At 44.4% G+C, this 21,237-nt stretch overlaps 5 protein-coding genes and 1 pseudogene across 10 annotated transcripts in view; 2 read left to right on the top strand and 4 right to left on the bottom strand.

Annotated features, from left to right (window-relative positions):
• The window catches only part of Sema2b (Semaphorin 2b), a 43,900-nt gene extending 27,233 nt beyond the window's left edge, over positions 1-16,667 (top strand). For 2 of the 5 annotated variants that reach the window (XR_001773322.2, XR_001773321.2), the window contains exons 3-16: positions 6,033-6,120; positions 7,261-7,312; positions 8,184-8,252; positions 8,551-8,661; positions 8,953-9,090; positions 9,564-9,696; positions 9,772-10,128; positions 11,121-11,349; positions 11,811-12,314; positions 13,033-13,185; positions 13,504-13,612; positions 13,804-13,897; positions 14,154-14,288; positions 14,430-16,667. Coding sequence is in view for 1 of the 5 variants with exons in the window: in XM_017241991.2 (XP_017097480.1) it covers positions 6,033-6,120; positions 7,261-7,312; positions 8,184-8,252; positions 8,551-8,661; positions 8,953-9,090; positions 9,564-9,696; positions 9,772-10,128; positions 11,121-11,349; positions 11,811-12,314; positions 13,033-13,185; positions 13,504-13,612; positions 13,804-13,890 (2,030 nt within the window). In the remaining 4 variants the exon portion in view is untranslated. The remainder of the gene's footprint in view (positions 1-6,032; positions 6,121-7,260; positions 7,313-8,183; positions 8,253-8,550; positions 8,662-8,952; positions 9,091-9,563; positions 9,697-9,771; positions 10,129-11,120; positions 11,350-11,810; positions 12,315-13,032; positions 13,186-13,503; positions 13,613-13,803; positions 13,898-14,153; positions 14,289-14,429) is intronic. The other 3 variants (XR_001773323.2, XR_001773324.3, XM_017241991.2) reach the window with 3 other exon arrangements.
• On the bottom strand, positions 526-2,848 carry Menl-2 (Malic enzyme like-2). Its single transcript, XM_017241994.2, has 4 exons — positions 2,684-2,848; positions 1,358-2,554; positions 1,000-1,294; positions 526-945 (listed from the first exon to the last, which is right to left on the bottom strand). Exons 1-4 carry the CDS (start codon positions 2,846-2,848, stop codon positions 794-796), a joined length of 1,809 nt encoding a protein of 602 aa, XP_017097483.1. The 3' UTR covers positions 526-793.
• On the bottom strand, positions 2,590-5,075 carry Menl-1 (Malic enzyme like-1). 2 transcript variants are annotated; one of them, XM_070277993.1, is made up of 5 exons: positions 4,799-5,075; positions 4,609-4,738; positions 3,539-4,552; positions 3,190-3,484; positions 2,590-3,137 (listed from the first exon to the last, which is right to left on the bottom strand). In XM_070277993.1, the coding sequence occupies exons 2-5, from the start codon at positions 4,648-4,650 to the stop codon at positions 2,962-2,964; spliced, it is 1,527 nt and encodes a 508-aa protein (XP_070134094.1). In that variant the 5' UTR covers positions 4,651-4,738; positions 4,799-5,075; the 3' UTR covers positions 2,590-2,961. The 2 variants fall into 2 exon arrangements, with proteins under 2 accessions (XP_070134094.1, XP_017097482.2); XM_017241993.3 differs by having other exon boundaries at positions 3,539-4,738.
• On the bottom strand, positions 7,793-8,175 carry LOC138926171 (uncharacterized; annotated as a pseudogene).
• A 471-nt stretch (positions 16,668-17,138) lies between the features above and the next one.
• Positions 17,139-18,208, top strand: jtb (jetboil). Its single transcript, XM_017241995.3, has 2 exons — positions 17,139-17,789; positions 17,877-18,208. Exons 1-2 carry the CDS (start codon positions 17,217-17,219, stop codon positions 17,982-17,984), a joined length of 681 nt encoding a protein of 226 aa, XP_017097484.2. The 5' UTR covers positions 17,139-17,216; the 3' UTR covers positions 17,985-18,208.
• A 721-nt stretch (positions 18,209-18,929) lies between these two features.
• LOC108125698 (NADP-dependent malic enzyme) lies at positions 18,930-20,945 on the bottom strand. The gene has a single exon (XM_017241992.3). It carries the CDS (start codon positions 20,842-20,844, stop codon positions 18,982-18,984), a length of 1,863 nt encoding a protein of 620 aa, XP_017097481.2. The 5' UTR covers positions 20,845-20,945; the 3' UTR covers positions 18,930-18,981.
• Positions 20,946-21,237: the final 292 nt, after the last annotated feature.

Raw genomic sequence — 21,237 nt, 5'->3', positions numbered from 1 at the left:
AGTTTTGTCTATTTTTCTAAATCGATTGAGGACTATATGGTCGAATATGGTCGGTCACCGCTGGGGGAATGTCTCTGGTTGTATGTTAAGTGTGAAGTAATGAATATTAAAATGAAGTTTACAGAGCACAAGGACACTGGCAGCCACGCAACCATCGAAGGAGAGCAAATATTTTGACAGCTGTCAGTCGTGGGAAATGATTTCGCATTTCTGTTGCTTCCCATTTTTGCTTGGGCTTCTTTGGCGGAATAATGCGAAGCGTAGGTGCCGGGTGCTGGAGGCGTGGCAAGTTTCCCAGGACAGAGGAGACTTTTTCTCGTTTTTTTTCCCCTCCTCCAGGATCTGGAGGAGTGGCACATGCCAATGCCAAACTGATAGACAGGCAGACAACGTGCGACTGCCGCCTGACTGCTCTTTTAACACCAATTGCTTTTTAATGCATGCACGTTCTCATCTCTCTTTTCTTTTTTATAAAAAAAAAGAACAAACAACAAAAAACGAGGGCAAAAGAGGAAAAGAAATTGATTGACATTTTTGGTGAGCAGACATTTCGTCCTATTTTATATGCAAATCAGCAGGATACACACACACAGTAGCACGGGCATGTCAACTGGCTTCCCGTTGACAGGACAATAATAACGTTAAAATGTCGGGCATTTATCGTGTCCTCTCGTGTGCATGTGTTTGCATAAATGCCAGTGTGTGTGTGGGTTGAACTAATTGCACAAAATCAAAATCAATGCTTCGTCACAATTCAAAAAAGAAAATTTAGGTCCACGTCTAAGCTCCAAGCTCACTTTTTCTTCTTCTGTTTTGGTTCCGGAATCTTTGGCTCTTCCGGATAGGGCCACATGGGTGGCAAGGCGTCCCGGTACTCCAAAATGTACTGACGGCTCTTCACATAGTCGTTGATATTTTTGGGACTAACGCTTCTATGAGAAAGATCTAGGGAAAAATTATATAAATGCTAGAAGAAAGAGTGTAAGTGATGTTTCTCACTATTCTTGAATACGAATTCGGACACAGCTACTCCGACCTTGAAGGCCACATCACTGGCGTCCTTGATGGTGGGATAGAGAGCTCCAGAGTCCAGCCGCTTCTGCGATGTGTTTTTGCAAAGCTCATGAGCCACCACCGAGTACAGTTCATCCGGCAGGGTGCGGGCACTGGAAGAAATGGCCCCTAGTGCGATGCCCGGAAAGGTGAGACAATTGTTTGCCTGGGCGGGCTCGAAGCGTTTCCCGTCAATGACCACCGGCGGAAACGGCGATCCGGAACAGAAAAGCACTCGACCCTGTGGGGGGGTAACAAAGTAAGAGTAAGATCGTCAAGTTCTTTGGAACAGAGCCGAACCAACCTCAGTATGTGTGTAAGCCTGTTCGGCAGTACATTCCGATAGTACTGTTGGATTGGAAAGGGCAAAAACTGCTGGTTGCTTGTTGTGCTTGGCCATGTTCTTGAGCACCTGTTCGGTGAAAATATTTGCCTTGCCGGTGGCACCCAATAGAATATTGGGCTTCGCAAAATCCACTACGGCCGCCAAATCAGTCAGTGGCTCCACCGGCTTTTGGAAACGCTTCATTATTTCCGGTACATTTTCAGTATCGCAGGTCAGTAGTCCAGTGGCTTCGAAAACGTAAATATTTTTCGAAATAACGTCATCGGAAACGCCTCGACGTGACAGCTCGCTAACCAACATTTGAATAATTCCGACGGCTGCACTGCCGGCACCGACAAAGAGAAAGATGGTGTCGTCCAGCTTTTTACCAGTGACCTTCTCCACGTTGAGGAAACCAGCCAAACCGGTGCATCCTGTTCCTTGTATATCGTCGTTGAAGCAACAGTAAGAATGTCTATACTTATCCAAGAACTTAAAGGCATTCGGAGTGGCAAAGTCCTCGAAGTGAATGAGGGTCTGGGCGCCATAGCGATGGATTACCGCCTTTACAAACTCGTCAACAAACTCATCGTACTCAGCACCCTTAACTCTTGGCATGCGCAGACCCACATACAATGGATCTTGCAGTAGGTCCTCATTGTCGGTGCCAACGTCCAAGCAGATGGGCAGAAGAACCCTGGGCTGGATACCGGCCAAAGCCGTGTACAACATCATCTTTCCGCAGCATATGCCCATTCCATGGGCGCCCATGTCCCCCAGGCCCAATATCCTACCGCCGTCCGTGACACACACCGCCATCACGTCCTCCTCGACCCAGTTCTGCAGCACGTCCTTTATGTGGCCACGATCGGTGATGTTGATGTACATGCTCGTGGCGAACTGAAAGTTCAATCCGTAGGTCTCCACAATGTCGCCCACCGTCGGAGTGTAAATAATAGGCATACACTCGTCAATGTTGTCCCTGAGATATCGGTAGTAGAGCCTCTTGTGGCGAGTGTGTAGTGCGTTCAAGTAATGGGCACGACTTAAATTGTTGAGTCGGGCGTAAAGGTTGGCCTTGGCGGCAGCCAGCTGGTCCTCCATGGTCCGCACGGAGCCAGGAAATAGTCCGAGGATGCCCAACCGCTGTCGTTCTTCGATGGTGAAAGCTAGGCCCTAATCAAAAGAATAACCAATAAACTCAATGGGGATTCCAATTAAATGGTTCACTGTATTTCCAAGCAATGAAATACATTTCAGAAAGAAACACTGTCTATGCTGTCTACGGCTCCGGGGCATCCTCACCTTGTTAACTTCGCCATCTGCGATGACGCGCCATTCCAGACGCGCCCTCTGCCTTGTCTCGTCATCAAACCGGGTCAGACCCCGGCAATGCGAGATTACGGGTCGGGGTGCGACTCGCAGAAGGGAACTCATAAAGTGCTTCCCTTTCCGCAATGGCATGGTCATCCAATGAGCGGTATCGACTAAAGACTTGGAATTTTGACGAAAAAAATTTGGATAGATTTCTCCGAAATATGTAAAAAAAAGAAAGGATTAAATGAAATTAAAAGACAGACAGCCTACTTCTTTTTTTGTTCCTTGGGCGTAGGATTCGGCTTTGGTTTGGGCTTGGGATTGGGTTCCATTTCCGGGTACTCCCAAGTCTCGGGCAGCGAGCTACAGAAATCAAGCTGGTACTCATTCTTCAAGATATGCTCCCGAATGTCCTCCGGCTCTGGACTTAAGCGGGCCAGGCCTAAGGATATTTCTAGATATACTTTCCATTCAATTAATCGGACTATGCTCACCATTTTTGAAAAGATATTCGCAGACTTTAATGGCGATCTCGAGAGCCACCGCCTTGGCGCAGCCTATGTCCGGGTAGATCTTTCCGCTGGCTAGATCCTCTGGGCTGGGAATATTTGACAGAGTGTGGGCCGTAACCAGGTAGGCTTCGTCGGGAACTGTCTCCGCCTGAGCAGTCATCACGCCCAGGACTATGCCGGGAAAGGCAAAACAGTTGTTGGCCTGTCCAGGAGTCAGACGCTTTCCGTTAAATTCAACAGGCGGAAAGGGCGATCCTGCCGAATAGATGGCTCGACCCTAAAAAAAAGAGAAAAATAAAGGACTTTATATACATAATTTGCAGGAAGTTACCTCTGTAAAATTATAGGCCTGCTCGGCTGTACACTCGGCCTTATTGGTGGGATTGGAGAAGGCGAATACCCCTGGACGTTCGTGATTCTTTGCCATACTACGCAGAATTTTTTCGGTGAATAGCCCTGCCGCTGATGTGGCTCCCATAATAATGGAAGGCTTGATCTTCTCCACCACCTCCTCTAGGGACTTTATGGGTGCCATATCCTTGGCAAAGTCAGCTATATCACCGGGGATATTTTCATTCTTTTTTGTTATTAAGCCCTTATGATCGTAGACGTAGATATTCTTGGCAAGCTCATCATCAGCAAGACCCCGTGCTTTCAATTCCTTTTTAAGCAGAGCCGTCAATCCCATTACGGCACTGCCTGCCCCACAAAATAGTATAACGTGGTCCTGTAGCTCTATCTTAGTTATCCTTTGAATGCCCAGCAGTCCGGCAAGGCCCACTGCTGCCGTTCCCTGGATATCGTCATTAAAGTAGCAACATTGATCCTGGTACTTTTTCAAAAATTTAAAAGCGTTCGGTGTGGCAAAGTCCTCGAAATGGATCAGAGTCTCGCAGCCGAACGCCTTGAGTGCAGACTGGATAAATTCCTCAATAAAGTCCTCGTACTCCTTGCCCTGAAGTCGGTCCTCCCGCAGGCCAATGTACATGGGGTCCTCGCGAAGGTTGGCATTGGTAGTGCCGACGTCCAGGCAGACTGGAAGACATTTTTCGGGTGAAATCCCTCCCAACGCCGTGTACAGCTCCATTTTTCCCACACAAATGCCCATCCCATTGGCGCCCAGATCGCCCAGGCCCAGAATTCGCTGGCCGTCTGTCACGCAGATGGCCTTGACACTCTTACGATCTGGCCAGTTGAGCAGGACATCCACCATATGCCCACAATCGTACTTGGTTATGTAGACCCCGCTTATCCCGCGGTACAACATCCCGTAGACCAGGCAGGCCATGCCCACGGTGGGTGTGTAAATTATGGGCAGAACCTCCGTCACGTGTTCGGAGACATACTTAAAGTAGAGCCTCTCAAAACCCTGTCGCATAATCCTCAAATACTGATATTTACCAATGTTGGTTTTAATGGATCGAAAGTTCGACTCGAGCACATACATTTGGTCCTGCGTGGATCGGACACAGACGGGCAGAAGACCGTGGATATTTAAGCGCTGCCGCTCCTCCAGCGAAAAGCCCATGTACTATTAAATAATATTTGAAGGCTCTATATTTTCGAGAAGTAAGAAATTGGAGAGTCCTACCTTGTTGAATTTATTGCTGAAAACTATGCTAGTTGGCATTTTAACCATGTCCTGAGTGCAGGACATGCGGTTTTGCGGGCAGCATACTTTTGGCGTATTGTTCTCTGACCTCATCCGAGTCAACCGTGGGTGAATTAAAATCTTCCAGTAGTTCATTGTTGTGGCTTAATGCTGATTACAATTTTTCTCATTTAGTGAACCGAAAATTTTTCACAATTATCCTCTTTTAAAAAATGATATTCGTGTCATAGCCACTCGTGTCAGTACTGTGTGCTTACTTTTTATGGAAAAATAAGAAAATAATTAGGAAATGTTGCCATTTAAGGCTAGTCAATAAAAAGATTAGCTCATCAAAATAAAAACCAGCCTAATTCTGTTTTTTTTTTTGTCCAAAAAGTCAGAGTAAGGGCTAATTTGCATAGGGTCAGAAACTGCCTTGTATCTATCTGGGTATCACTCATTATGCATTATTATGGAAATCACTTTTCCAACTGCCGTTGCCTCTATTGTTGCCATTCTAGGCCATTAGGGGTTGTCCTGGACAAAGGAGTCAGGAATGTCAACTGAAATGACTCTTAGCGCGGCCATCAAAGGATTTGTTCTGGCTTTGCTCCGAAAATAAAAAAGTTGTCCACTGTGTGTCCTTTTCTTTTGTCCTTTCCCAATTTATATATAGTATGTGTACCTACTTTGGGTTTGTTTGTGCACTTTTCTTTTTTCGGCTCTGCTGCTGCTCCTGTTGTTGTTTTACTAATTGTGCCAAATTAGTTGACAACTTAATGTCGTAAAAATTTCAGCTAAATGCCTCAATCTTTTGTTAATGACATTGACAGCGGTGCAACTTTTTCGACTTGACTTTGGGTCCAAGGATTCGGGGATTGGGGCTTTGAGCACGTGACATCGCTGCTGGAAATACGTGACACTGTCAGTGTCAAATGTGCAAGGACATGGTTCGGGATCCCTCAGTCTCACTCATAGTCTCAGTCCTTTGCCTGTTTTGTATTTACTTTCCATCCCATACAGCTCCCATCCCATAAATTAACTTTGTGTTTGTTGTCCCGAAATTATAATAGTTTAATTAGTTCATTTTGTTGCTTTATTTTCGGTCAGTTGGCCTGACTGCTGCTGACAGTTTCATTAGGCTTTAATTAACTGCCTAAACTTTCGTTAATCAATGTACACGCTGCGTATACTCAATATTTGATCCTTGTCCTTTTCTGGTCTTTTTTTGCAGAGCATGTCAAGGACTTCAGTTGTGGGCCCCTGCACTACAAGACCTTCTACATGGACGAGCCCAACAATGCCCTATATGTGGGAGCAATGTAAGTACAATTTAAGAAGCTCATTTTAAGAATTTCTCAAAACAATCCCCTAGTATTCGAGGTAAAAATCGTTTCTTTACCGGAAATTTTCTTTTCCGGGTGTGTGGAGCAATTAGAAAGTTCCGCTTGAGACAGCGGGTGGCGGATGGCTCCCTACTTGGCAAACCGAACGCATTTGGGGCTGCATATTTCATTTTTCCCCGGGTCCGCCAGCCACACTGTCGGCATACATAATTATGAATTAATGCCACCGGCGAGGGGCAGAGGCGACGGCAGCCCCCCAAGGAGGGAGGGAACTTTCGCAATTTGACAACCAGCGCACCCGTCTGCTCATTTGTCTGCGGCAAGTTGAACACGGCCGCATTTTAACAGTTTGCGGCTTGAAAGGATGAAGGGGCAGTGGCAGGAGGAGCAGGAAGCCCAGAAGCCCAGGCCCCAGGAAGGGGGAGCAAGAGGCGCCACCTAAGAGCGGGAAAACAAAGTAACCAAAATTACCACTTGACTCGTGGACTACCCGCCTCCGTCCGATCCGCGCAACCACAGCTGGCGGCTCTCGTCAGCGATTGCCGGTCGCCTAGAGCCGCCGGCAGGGAAATGAAGATTAATGGTCTTTCGGAGTTGTCGAGGGAAAGCTACCAAAAACTCTCTCTGGGTGCCACCAACTACATAAAACACACTTTAGTGTGGCCCGCCTGCCCCTTTAGGGTTTCCTTTTTGTTTTCCGTGGCGCCGCAAAAGTTTCGAGTGGCCGGAAAGTATTGAGAGAAATGATGGTGCGGCGCTTAAAGCTGTGTCTGGCTCGCAACATTGCCACATTCGACATATCAATCAATCAGGGCACACTGACTGCAATAAGTACGCCGCCCGGCATGACAGCTCCCCCACCATTCAACGCGCCGCGGCACAGCAGGTGTGTGGGCGCCTGACAACAATTTTTCAAACATGAAAGACAAAAAAAACGAGAAATTTCGAAATAATGTCAATGAGCTCAAGTTCGTCGGGGCCAGACAGCTGGCAACTGGTGTGGCATTAACTTATCGCATGATGTGGCACGAGTTGGGGATTACCTCGAGTGTCAGGGGTGACAAACTTTTCCTCTTTTCCATGCTAATTCATTGCTTTGTCTTCTCGCCTTTCCAGGGATCGCATATTTAAGCTCAATCTGCGCAACATCAGTCAATCGGTCTGCGAGGTAAGTAAATGGATATCAAAATTCAAATTTAAGTACAGAAGTTCAGACCCTGAAGACCTTATATAATATCCGCTGACTAAGAAATGGGCATCTTTAAGGATCTGCCGGGCATTGTGAGTGACCAACTTGTCACTGACAGCCAGCAATTGCACTTTAATGATTCCATCTTCAACTATCAATATCCGCCTCTGTCCGTTCAACCATTTTCCGCCACGTCCTTTGCGTTTTTTTTTCATTCTGCGTGGCAGTGTCCTGGCAACCCAGTGCACTATCGCCACCTCCTGAGACGTAGCAAATGCTTTTAACAGCAATTATTTGTGCTGACTTCTGAGCGGGCGGCGGCGGCCCAAAGGAAAGGGAATTCCATTTCAAGTCGAGTCTCTAGCACTTAGATTCGTTGCCAAAGGACTGACACTTTGGGCAAGTGGAAATAAAAGTGGAAAGTGCATCCACACAGCCACCGGATATTGTGTCTATATGTCAGGCATAAAAATTGTCACTCGATGGCTTTTTCCGAACGACCACCACCCTCCCATTGATTTGTGGCTTTCACTTAGGCAGAAGTATTTGCAAGACCAACTCCGAAAGGAGATCCATCGACTGTAGTACAAATGCCGCCAAAATAGCGCAGGAAAAAAGAATCAAATTAAATAAACAAATGTCCAACGTGAGCCACATATTGAGTTCAAGAATTGAGAGGAAAAAAAAAACAGAAAATATAAACGCAAATACAGCGAGGACATGCGAGGATACCAAAAATGTTTGGCGCGTGCTTTCGGTTGAACGAACATCCCCCAGACACATTCCAGCACGCTTTCAATAAACTTGGCTAACATAAATTTAAACTCGATGCCATTTTTCATTCCCACAGCGCGATGTTCTCATATTGGAGCCAACTGGCTCGGATATCCTCAACTGTGTGTCCAAGGGAAAGCGCGAGGTGAGTCGCCCGTAATTTGTATTTCATTATTTGTTTTATCCACCTCGTCAAAGCATGTGCTAAATTGTGTATGAAAAATCAATGAATTTGTGAAACCAAACTCATACCATGCCATTTCCCATTTTCCAAAATGCGTTTCGAAATCACAACCCACTACCAACCACCACCAAAAACCACCACAACCATTTTATTTCCATTTCCATATGATTTTCTAACATTTATTATTACACAAAATGAAACAAAAACACAACACGACAAACTATTCGAATGCAACATTGCTTTTTCGGCGCTGGACAAGAAGGTGGAATGCCGGAACCATATACGGGTCATACAGCCCATGAACTTCAATGGCCAGAAGCTGTATGTCTGTGGCACAAATGCCCACAACCCCAAGGACTTTGTAATAAATGTAAGTATTAAATAAATTAATTCATTGTTTAATTATACATTTAACCTGCAGCCTGTTTATTTTTCCAATAAAAACACTCTTTATTTCTGTAATTTATTTGATAAATGTATTATTTTTTGTTTAAACTTGACAGACTTCATCAATGGCCCTAATTGGGAATGTCAGTCAAGTTTTTGAAGTTCATTTTGGGCCAGCGGGCGGTCGAAATTAAAGTCAACTAATGCGCATTTCGTTCTGCTCTCTCTTTGTCTCTTTAACCCTCCGACGCCCCCGACTCCGATGAACCCTTAGGCAAACTTAACACATTTACCCAGATCCCAGTACGTGCCCGGCATCGGCCTGGGGATTGGCAAGTGTCCCTACGATCCCGCCGACAACTCAACCGCCGTCTATGTGGAGAACGGAAATCCCTTCGGTTTGCCCGCCCTGGTAAGTTCAACCCAAAAAGCGGAAGTGGAAGTAGAATAAAAGTAAGGAAAGGAACGAAGAACGAACGAGGAAGGCCAAGAGGAAGGCACAAATAAAAAGAAAAATGTCAATTGTAATAAAATTACAAAAGTAAAGCGAGGCGATGAAGGAAGTTGGCAAAGTTATATTTTGGGGGCCACCCTAAGAAAAGGAAGGAACGTTTTTAAAGACAGAAAAAAGAGAAAAGGCAGCAATAAAGCAGCTGAAATTAAATTAGAGCAACGAATACACAGGACTCTCACACACACACTCACTCTAACGAATTCTAGGAGGGAGGCACGTGCGTACACTTTATGCGTAATTGTGTGCGTGCGTGCCTTGGCTTACTGGGCGTATGCGTGATGTTAGAGCCTTATCAACAGTTTTTGCGTTTTTGGGCTTTCGGTCTTGCTAACAACAATTCTGTGTCCTTATTCTTGTTACCAAAAATGCAGTACGCCGGCACGAATGCAGAGTTCACCAAAGCTGATTCGGTCATATTCCGCTCGGACCTGTACAATCTGACTAATGGCCGCAAGGAGGCCAACTTCAAGCGAACAGTGAAATACGATTCAAAGCTGCTGGACAGTAAGTTATGCAAAACATTCAACTCTTTAAGACCAATTCTTAAATATATCTCAATGTTTTATTATTTATTTGTAGAACCCAACTTTGTTGGCTCCTTTGAGATTGGGGAGTTTGTTTACTTCTTTTTCCGCGAACATGCCGTCGAGTACATCAATTGCGGCAAAGCTGTCTACTCTCGGGTGGCAAGGGTTTGCAAAAACGATCGCGGTGGAAAGTACATGATCAGCCAGAATTGGGCCACCTACCTGAAGGCCCGCATGAACTGCAGCATCTCCAGCGAGTTCCCCTTCTACTTTAACGAAATCCAATCGGTGTACAAGATGCCCACGGACGACACCAAGTTCTATGCCACATTCACGACAAATACCAATGGGCTTATTGGATCCGCAGTTTGCAGCTACGATATTCGGGACATTAATGCGGCGTTCGATGGTGAGTGTTCACTGTACGAGTGTGTGGGGAGCAAGTGTATGGGCGAGTGTGCTGCTTTTGTGATTTATTGCACTGTCCATAATTCTTCGAGGGGATTTCTTTTCTCCACCGACGGCGGATGAAATTACGCGCACAGGTGGAGACTGTGTCCCTTTGGCTTCACGCTGGAATTTGAGCGTTAAATGGTGCGCATTGAATTGATGGTGGTGCCTTCCTTCCACCTCTTCCACCTGCACCTGGGTATATATTGGAACAGACTCGAGGTCGGGTCATCCCGTTCAACATGAGTTTCTTGCAGGAACTTTAACTGAGGGTCGCCTGGTAAAGTAATGAGAAATGAAAACACTTTTTTAACCCAACTTGGCCTGAAAAGTTCATTAACACCATAAAGTTGCGACTCTGGAAAAGAGTTTCTCCATGTTAGTGTGTGTGTGTGGAGCGGTGCCAAGACTGACAGGCAGACAATCAGGCAGACAACTCCACACACACACCACACAGCCATACAGAGAGCCGCAGGACAGAATGGTGCAAAAAATCTGGCATACACTTAAAATTCATTACGAAAAGTTTGCGGGCATGTTGCACAGACAGCCGAGAGTGTGATAAAAAAAAATTGTGGAAAGCCACAGCAATTAATTATGGCAAACAAACGATTATGTAACAGAACTCCAAGGCCAGGATGTGCTATGGAAATAATGAAATTGCATAATAGCGAGCGAGGCTGGAAATACTTAAGTTTATTATGCATTCAAAAGTGGCAGGCCTGGTCGGCCAGTAAGATTTTCAAGTGAAATTCAAGCAGAGCCAGTTCATTTGAACAAAACATTAAGATCTTTAACGGATGTGGCAAGTGCGAGTGCCACAAATCACCTCTCGCACAGTACTGACACACATAAATTAAATGCAGCATACTTCTCGGCACTCAACTCGGCTCAACTCAACGTACTGATGCTTTTCCCCCCCTCCCTCTTGTCCTTTTTTCGCACATCCAGGCAAATTCAAGGAGCAGGCCACATCAAACAGCGCCTGGCTGCCAGTGCTGAACTCCAAAGTGCCGGAGCCACGTCCGGGAACTTGCCACAACGACACCGCCACACTGCCCGACTCCGTGTTGAATTTCATTCGCAAACATCCGCTAATGGACAAGGCGGTCGATCATGAATTTGGCAATCCGGTCTTCTTCAAGCGGGACGTCATCCTTACCAAGCTGGTGGTGGACAAGTAAGTGAGAACTGTATTCATTAGCGCTGCCAGGCAGTCGGTTTGCCCGGGTCTGTCTGCCGGCTCCCGGGTCTCGGTTTGGCCAGGAGCCAGTCGCATGGGAGTATCCTTGTTGACATTTGTTGAGTTTATATATGAAAGTACACTGAAGAAAAAGTATAAAATGTGTTTTATTTTATACATTTTTTTGGCTTTGTGTTTAATAGTTCCTTTGTTTTCACAAATTCTTAAACTTCAATTTAAATTTTTTTTAAATTAAATATTATAATTATTTGTTGAAGTGCACTCAGACTCCTGGACAGACTTCTGTGCTGACAGTTGTTCTGGCAGCGAAAAATGTTTTGTCCTGGCCGGAACTTGCGAACAAAGTGCCGCAGGATATGTTTTCAACTAAGCGCTTGCCACTGACTCCGGCCTTCTTGGCTCTCTTTTCCGTGTTGTTTTTTTTTGTCTCCCCGCAGGATACGGATCGACAAGCTGAACCAGGAGTTCCTTGTGTACTTTGTGGCCACGACATCGGGCCACATCTACAAGATTGTGCAGTTCATGCACTACGGCCAGCGGCACTCGAATCTCATTGACATTTTCGAGGCATCGCCGCCCAGCGAACCAATTCGCGAGATGACTCTGAGCCAAAAGACGGGATCCATCTATGTGGCCACCGATCACCAGGTGAAGCAGATCGACATAGCCATGTGTGCCAGGCGCTATGACAGCTGTTTCCGCTGCGTCTCGGATCCCTATTGCGGGTGGGATCAGGAGGTCAATGCCTGTCGGCCCTACCAACTGGGCCTGCTCCAGGATGTGGCCAATGAGACGTCGGGCATCTGCGATACGAGTGTCCTGCGCAAGCGGGTCACCTCCTCATATGGCCAGACTCTGCACCTGTCGTGCTTTGTGAAGATGCCAGAGGTCCTCAGGAAAAAGCAGACACGCTGGTATCATCACTCCACAGAAAAGGGACGGTGAGTATTCGAAATAAACCCTAAAGAATCCATTAGGATAACTGGTCTGCGAAGTCTGCCAGCCATGGCTATGGGAATTTTCTGATAAAAATTTCATTAAATGTTGACAGACATCAAGTTTTGAAAAAGATTTCACTGCGACAGCTACAAGATATGTAAACCCGATTCTATCAGTTTTAACCAATGCCAGAGTATTGATATAAAAGTGTCCTTGCTCTTGGGTTATAAAAGCCCTCATACCATTTTCATCTATCTGATTCGCGAGTATCCTGATTCGGGAAAATTGAAAGCGAATAATGGCGGGATGGGGGAAGTAAACGAAACGCCGCTTCATCTCACTTAGCCGTGCCAATGCTGCGGTAAATTGACACTTTAAAATGTGCTCCAAGTCTGCTTTTTGGCGTTTACGCCACTGCTGTTGCCTGATGTTGATGCCACCGATGCCACCAATGGTGGTGTTCAAGTAATGGAAAATGGAAAAACTTTCAACTTTTGGCTGGCGGTGCTACGGTGCAAAACCCGGGAAAACTCTCTCGCACTGTGTTTGTGTCTGTCTGTCGCGCGCACACAGTTTATATTGATTTTTATTGTGCGTTTCCAATGCGAATAGAAAATGAAATGAAAATCCCCAGCGCTATCGCAGCAGCCATCTCTATGGCCAATATCTCTATCTCCATCTCATTGTCTCCTGTTATCTCTTTCTCTTTCTGTCTGGCAGCTACGAGGTGCGCTACACGCCCACCAAATACATCGAAACAAACGAGGGCGGACTGGTATTGCTGGCGGTGAACGAGGGCGACGGCGGGCGGTACGACAGCTACTTGGATGGGTCCTTGCTCTGCAGCTACGGCGTGACGGTGGATGCCCACAGGTGAGTCAGCCCCAAAATTAGAACCCTCTGGCAGGCTCCAGAGCTGCCATCCGGAAATGGCGGAAAAACGGCTGAGGCAGCCATTAAAAATACATGAAAGTAAAATACTATGCTACTAGCTACTAAAAGACTATGATAATGATTCTAGTTCTTGTATAACTGAAAGCCTATTTTCTTTAAGAAAAATCTATAAACTTTTGGACCCTTCTCAAAAAATAGCCAACCCCTCAGCTCTGTTATTCTGAAACCCCAACCCCTGTAGCATAATTTCCGCCAAAATGTCAATAACTTATTGTTAAAATTTTCACTTCCTCTTAGATGCTCGCCACCGTCGCAGAAGCAGGACTATCAGAAAATCTACTCGCATTGGTGCAACGAATTCGAGAAGTACAAGTCGGCCATGAAGCAATGGCAGGCCAAACAGGAGGTGTGTATCCTTGGGAAATATTATTAAATTTCTGGATTGGGCGCCAGCTGCCGTTAATTGTTTTAATTAATTTTTCAACGTCAGGTGTGGGGGTTGCTGTTTGAGTTTTAATTATTTTGTAATTTGCCTGACAGAGATCTAAGTGTTTTTTGCCACCTCCCTGTTACATTTTTTATGTGTTCTATTATTAGCAATGCGGCCTCAAGGATAAAACAGGACCAACCGGCAGCAATGGCAAGCACGTGAACGACGTTTTCAGCAACGATGCCTTGGTCTGACCCAGAAGTGAGTATCCTTGACACGGTTAAAATAGAAATTTAAGGACTCATCCCATCACTCTATACCCCCCTTTCATAACCCAGTGCATTGAGGGAAAATGTGATTTTGTCATTGTTTTTTCTCAGTGCATTTCAATTATCATCACTGCCCCGCCATAACCACTAGTTTTAGTTTTGGTAGTTTGTAGACCCTGAAGAAATCTAACCGAAAATGTCCTTTGTCCATCCCCCCCTGGCCGCTGCCGATGTCCACACACACACAGAGTACTTGTACAGCTTTGAGTTTTTGTCGTCGTCATCGTCGGAGGGCGTGGCCAGCGCCCACCGCAAATTGTACATTTTCGTGTTCGTGCTTACCATATTTGGCCGCTTCTAAAGTTTCTAGTTAAAATGTAAATGTAAGTTGAGTGCCCATGTAAGACAGCCCACACTCTGTCCCCCCTCTGATTTCGTCCTCTGTATCTCCTATCCTAACACTAACAAATGTCACACTCGGTCTATAAACATATTTGCTTTATTTTGGATTATTTTGTTTGCAGGCGCCGCCGAGAAGCAAAACTAAACAGAGTAAGCACCCAAGACATCACATTGTGGATAACATCTACGGATATGCGACAAGGGCCTGAGCTATGGAAAAAATATAGGAAAAAAAACAGAAGAAGATGGAAAACCACTACAAAGACTGAAATTTTTAAGCTTTTAAAAATCGACAATATTTCCAATAATTTCAATGCGTTTTTTGGTCATGCTTTTGTTTTCGTTTTGAGATGTTGTCAGCGTCAAACTGAATGAATGATTTTCGACATTAACTAACTGAATATACAAAGTAATGGAGTAAACGAGAAAAGTTACTAACAAAAGGATCCTGCCATAAGTCAAATGGAAATTACGGTTTTACACTCAAAACAAATAAAAACAAAATGAAACTCTCACACATACTCAAGCATAGAAGACACTATTTCTATTTCGAGCTAAGGTTAATGATAATCTAACAGATACAGATACAGTTACAGATACGAAGTAAAGATACAGATACAGATGGAACTGCAACCACCTAAGTGAGAATCTGACCTAAGTATTAACCAAAAATTGTAGCTCACAGTTCATGAAGGCAACGATTTGATTTCGATTTTATTTTTGAATTTATTAAGTTTCCGAGAACTCGTCGCTTGGCCACTTTGGGTTTACGGTTGGGATGGTCTTAAACGAATTTGTATATTACTTAGCAATATTTGTTTAACTAATCTAGCATAAGCTATATATATATAAATGGATATATACATGAATATCAGCCCTTGTTTAGGTCATAGACGTGTACGGAACCAACCTATTACGATAGCCAAACCCCGATCAGAAATACATAGAGTTACGTATTAAACGACGCACACGAGGAACTTAAATATCGGCTATGGACTCAACATAGTCTAGGATTATTTGTACATAGTAGAGCATTAGGGGATAAGTTTTTAGGTTTTTACTCGGCTCCGATTTTGATTTAGAATTCTCTATTTGGCATTAACTCGCTCTTGTATAGATTGTGCGTTGGCCTAATGTTTACGATAAGCAATATATAGTTATATATATGGATATGCATAAATGTAAAACAAATATATATATAAATATAGTTACTGCATTGAGACCAACATGCTCATGAATACACTTACCCGTACGTAGCGTAGGTAAGTCGGTGTGGCAAATAAATAACAATGTTTTTAGTCGTATTGCAGAAAAATTCCAATTAAATACCAATATAGACACGACACGTCGTTGCATTTAGTGAATACCGTACAATATGAAATAACCACGAATTGGCGCTGAAAATCCCATTAGGCTGCCACAACGTTGCAGAAAATGATGGAAAAACTAAACGCTTCACAAAACTTCAAACAGAAATAGGTATTTGCCGTAGAACAAAAGATACAAAAATTGATAAAAAAAAAAAATAAATAAAAATGTGAAAATGTATGAAAATCTTCAACGCAACTTTGCAAACAAGCTCACACTTGAAATATTTTTCTAAAAGATTTTCTCGGCAAAATTTTTAATGTTTTCATCTTAGAACGTATCCAACAAAACAAACATTTTAGCATTGCTAATTGTACATGAAATAAACCAAAACCACAAATGAAGAAACTATTAAAAAAAAAGGAAAAATAAGTAAAGAATATTTAAAAGCTACTCCTGCTCTGAGCTTCTAACTTTAATGAATGAAATGTTTTTGCGTTGCCTTTAGTAGAGTTTTTTTGTTTATGAAAATTATTGTAAATAATTTAAAGATTATGTGAAATGTTTTGTATGACAATCACATGATGTTGAGTAAAAAACAAATAAAACCAAAACAAAAGAGGACAACAAAATCTCGGACAAAAAACACGCGAAAAAAGTGAATCAAATTGCCATTGCGGCAATTAAAGATGAGAATTAATATTAATTGAGTACTTAACGAACAATTCATTGTAAAAATATTAATAAAAGTGCATAAATATTCGCCGTAAATATATATATACATTAATAGATAAATGACTTTTACAAAGTATTCATACAATAAAAAACAAACAAAATTTGCGCTTAAATTAAATCGAATAATCCCCATTTAAGGTTCTATTCGGACGATTTCAAACGCAAATTGGATCAAGAGCTATCTAAATATTTCTGGAAAAATCAACAAAATCATTAAAAACAGAAAACGGAAAAAATTAAGAAAACAAATTAGGTGTAAACACATTAAAAGTAAAATGCAGTAAATAAATGTGATAAGATTCTTTAATAAGCAAAAATTTAAAGTGTGTTCTTTTATTGGGTGTGTACTGTTGGAGGGGAAAAGAACAAAGGAACCAACTACGGGGCTAATAAACTGTACTCAATGGAATTCGAACTCGAACGCTGAGAAGCTTTTCCTGCAGTTCAAGCTTGTTTATTTATTTTTCAAACAGAAAAATGTGCTTGAAAATAAAATGCGAGCTGAAAAATAAAAGCGATAACAAGAGAGCGCTACTAGAATTTTAAATATCTAATAGCGACTCTTAGATACTCTTTTTGACGGCAATGTATGACTAAAATGGTATGTAAAACTTATACTTTCTTATTAAATCAATTAAATAAAGGATTAAAAGCTAACACATAATAACAAATCATTGATTCATGAAAAATAATTATAAATTATTATCCAGCTAATGTACCTTTAGTTTTTAAGGGACCAGAAACATAAACTGTTCTTCAAATGAAACCTTACCCCAGAAAAAAATCTGATTAGTACTTTGAGAGCTTCTGAACAACCAGCAGCATATCGGATTGATTAAAATTTTAATAATAATATTTGTTAAAAAATGACACTTCAGTGGAAAATATTGCCATTTCTTTTCTATGGCTTTGCGGTTGTGGTGGGCCATTTTCGATACCACCGGAGTGTAAGATATTCCCCGGAACTGGTCAACGATTTGAGGGAGTTTGGCAAACTCATTCCCAGTGTCACCATCGATGAGCTTGTCGCCGAGCACATGATTACGGATTCCGGCTTTCGCAAGGCCATTAAATTTTTGCGCAGCTCAGATTTCAAGAGGTTCCGTCAACACACAGAGTCTCTGCCCGAGGTAGTAGATCTGATTAATTTTGTGCATCTCAATGACACGGCATCCGGACCTAGACAGTACCACAGGCGTCATTCAGACCGACACCGCCGCTGGGCGGAGGAGGTATTTGTGGTGCTTCTGGACGCAAACACCTTGGACTGGGAGAACTTGAGCTCTTTCACCAGCTTTGTGCAAGACGTACTCGGTCATTTGCCCCGAGATCGATTTGTGGCATTAATAAAGGAGAAGCGTCAAAATAGTGCCATTTTTGCAAAGTTTTATGAGGCCTTGAAAAGTGCAGAATTCAAAACAAAGGTCGAGGCGGCCTGGGTAAGCAAGGATGCATACTTCAGGGATAATAAATCTTAAACTCTAATTGAAATGTGTCCTTAACCCCCTTTAACCCTTCGATTTTAGAACACAGTGAACGTGCAGGGCGTCATACGAGAGCTGTCTGGACATGGAATTAATTCCCAGGACCTGAAGACCGTTGGCTTCGAAGTCCTCTCCTGGGGCCCAGCCTAGTGTGAGCCCTTTTTGTCATTGTAATCCAAAAACTCAGGTGTTTTGCGAGGTACTGCCGGAGTGGCTTTTTGGCCGTAGTTGTAGGCAATAGCCTCTCCAAATATGTGGCTAATGAAAATTCCAGTTACGATCCATTCATGCCAAAATTCCAACCGATAAAAGATAGCCGGAAAATGCAATAAAACAAAAAAATGAAGAGCACAATAAAACGACTAAGCAAATAATTCAATGTGACAAAGGGAAAACCGACACGGGATGCCGGGTTGCATTTCATTTGTCGCATTGATAAATGGAATGGAATATCATGCTTTCGCTCAGACGCACACCTGTCAAAGCCAGGCCCATACAAATACACTGGTGTATATATGCACCCACCCTACACACCCATCTACACCCAAACACTATCAAACACTCATGCAATTTAATTTGTCTGCATTTTTGTTGTGGCTGTTGTTCCTACCATTTTATGGTGGTTGTTTCAATTATTTTATTGTTGTATGGCTATAGTTTCGAATGCAGTCACAGGAGAGTCATCCAACCAGCCAAAAGTACACAGAAAAAAATTAGACCATAAAAGGTTATTCCTTAACGAATTATAGATTCACACATTACATACATACTTTACCAAGAACAGCTCTTTGTTTTAGCTTACCTAGCTCTATTTTAACTCATATTATACCTAGAACCTTTATCCATTTTTTTACAGTGTAGCAACCTTCACAGAAGTGCCTCACGCACACCCATACCTGCCACACACACACTCGCTTGCAACACAGCATGAGTTGACACATGAAAATTGCATGCAATTAATTGCCCGCTGGCGTACTTGTACTCCGACTTTGGTTCGAACCGAAATCAATATGCAGACCGGCCAAACAACTGTTATTAGACATGATATGCCATGCAATTTTCCCCCACCCCTGGGCCCTCTAATCATGCTCTTAGTTCTAGTTTAGTTGTAGTTTAATAACGGTGCCATGGTAGATAAGTACAGGTCCTAAATATGAAGCTTGTAGTAATTCTGCGACTCCGAAGTGGCAATGTGTCGGTCCTGCATGCAATAGACCTCTGCTACATCCTCTGCGACATTCTCATGGTCGTATCGATGTTTTTTGATATATTCCAGGGGGTTGTCCGGTCGAGGCGACAAGGTGGCCAATCCTCGTCGAAACGAATGACTAAAAACGGCCTCTGCAATCTGCAGGCTGATGCACTCGATCTTCCGCATTGGCGGAAAGACATTTCTCATTTTTAGGTCGCAGGGCCATACCAGATTGGCCAGCCGGTCGGCAGCCACGCAGAAAATTTCGTCCGGAATGCGGTTAAGCCCAGCCAGGATAATGCCACTGCTTATCCCGGCCATCAGATATTTGCTGGTGCAGAAGCCCGGCTGGTACCACTTGTTGGCGTACTTGAGACGCGGCCGCGGTGATCCCGAGATGAACGTGCACCGGCCCTTGGTGTAGGAGAAGGCGTCCTCGGCTGTGCACTCCGACTTGCAGATGGGTCGCGACATGGCAAAAATGATCGGGTGCTGGTTACTCCGCTCCATTGCCCTCAGAACATCTGGAGTAAAGCTCTTGGGCAGTCCGCTGCCACCCACCAGAACATTCGGCTGCAGAAAGTCGATAATCTCCACCAAGGAACTTAATTGAGGGCCGGGCAGGGAAAACTCCGCTAGTTCCTCCGGAATGTGCCCCCTGTCGTGGACAATCAAGCCGTCGGCATCGCAGAACCAGACTCTCTCGTGGGCCTTCACATCATTGTAACCCTCGCGCTTAAACAAGGCGATGCACAGTCGAGCCATTCCAATATTGATAGTCTCCGACCCGAAGAAGAGGAACTTGTTCTTGAAGAAGGGTAACCGGATATTTCGATTCGCTGCAATCACGCCGGACAGAGCACAAGCGGCCAGGCACTGCAAATCGGCATCCATGAGGCAGCAGCGATCGCGGTAGCGCTCCAGCTGCTTAAGGGCGCACTTGGAATCGAAGTCCTTGGCCAAAATCAAGGCGCGGGCTCCGTATTGCCGGAGAACCGCCAGTGTGAACTCCTCGAACAATTTTTCACAAATTTCTGGGGAGGCCCGGCGTTCCTTTATACCTGAATAGGTAGGAGTGTTCAGCAGAACCTCGTTGTTGGTGCCCATATCCAGGATGACACTCAGGCAGTAGGCCGGATTAATCCCACCGAAGACGACGTTCTCGTGCATTTTGCAGAACAATATGGACATTTCATTCACACCCAAGTCCCCGTGACTAAGGACCGATGCCCCATTGCTAACCAGGATACATCGAACCATTCTGTAAGGCCAATTGGCTAAGATCTCATGGACATGGCCAAGGTCCTTTATGGTGATGAACAAACCCTGGCCATAGTTGTAGATAAGACTGTGGAAGCTCACCAGATTCACAGTAATCGTGGCATCCACCATGGGTAGGTACTTGTCCGGATCACTTAGAAGGATCCTATAGAATAGTCGCATATTCGTCCGCATCAGTTGTGTGAGAAACATGTACCTTTGCATTTCAGATGTTAGAAAAGTATCCATGGCTACCTGGCATGCCCTGACCTGGTCATCTATGGTACGAGTGGCCACTGGCAGGAGTCCGTTGATTCTGAGCGTCCGCCGCTCCTTTAGCGTAAAGGCCATACCTTTGTTGTACAGGGAGCTGGCCATCTGGTACCCGCCACTGATCCTGCTCTGCGGAACCGCTGTGTCCGTTCGCCAGAAGGTGTCCATGTGGCGGGGCATGCTGTCTAGCATCCAACTCTTCTCCGAATCGCGCTCGCACTTAAGTTCGTCATCCCCCTTTTTCTTTGTTTCGGCCGTGCAATTGTTTTTCCTTGGAGAGTTCATGCTGGTGTCCTTGTGGATGTGTGTGTCTATATATGGGCGAGTGTGTGGGTGTCGTGGCAGACCGCACCAGACCTGAACCTATATTGACAATGACAAGGACACTGAGGTAAAACGAAAAGCAGCTGTGAATCCCTCGCATATTTGATTTTAGAATTATAACAACCTGGTTCTCAGTGTCTCCATCGATGTAGGTGTCCCTTTCATTGCCCCACCGCATACTCATCCACCGCAACTATGGTACATCCATTCGTCCCACCGGGCATTATGCAAATTGTGTTGCGCACTTTGCGGCGACCTCAAACTCGCAGTGACATCCTAAAATGTCGCCACTTCCGCTACGGATCTAGCTACCGCCCCCTTCCTCGGCCCTCGCCGCTCTGGAGCTGAACAAGT

Source organism: Drosophila bipectinata, chromosome 2R (genome assembly GCF_030179905.1).
Source record: "Drosophila bipectinata strain 14024-0381.07 chromosome 2R, DbipHiC1v2, whole genome shotgun sequence".
Taxonomy (NCBI): Eukaryota; Metazoa; Arthropoda; class Insecta; order Diptera; family Drosophilidae; genus Drosophila; species Drosophila bipectinata.
This window is presented reverse-complemented; position numbering and strand designations above follow the sequence as displayed.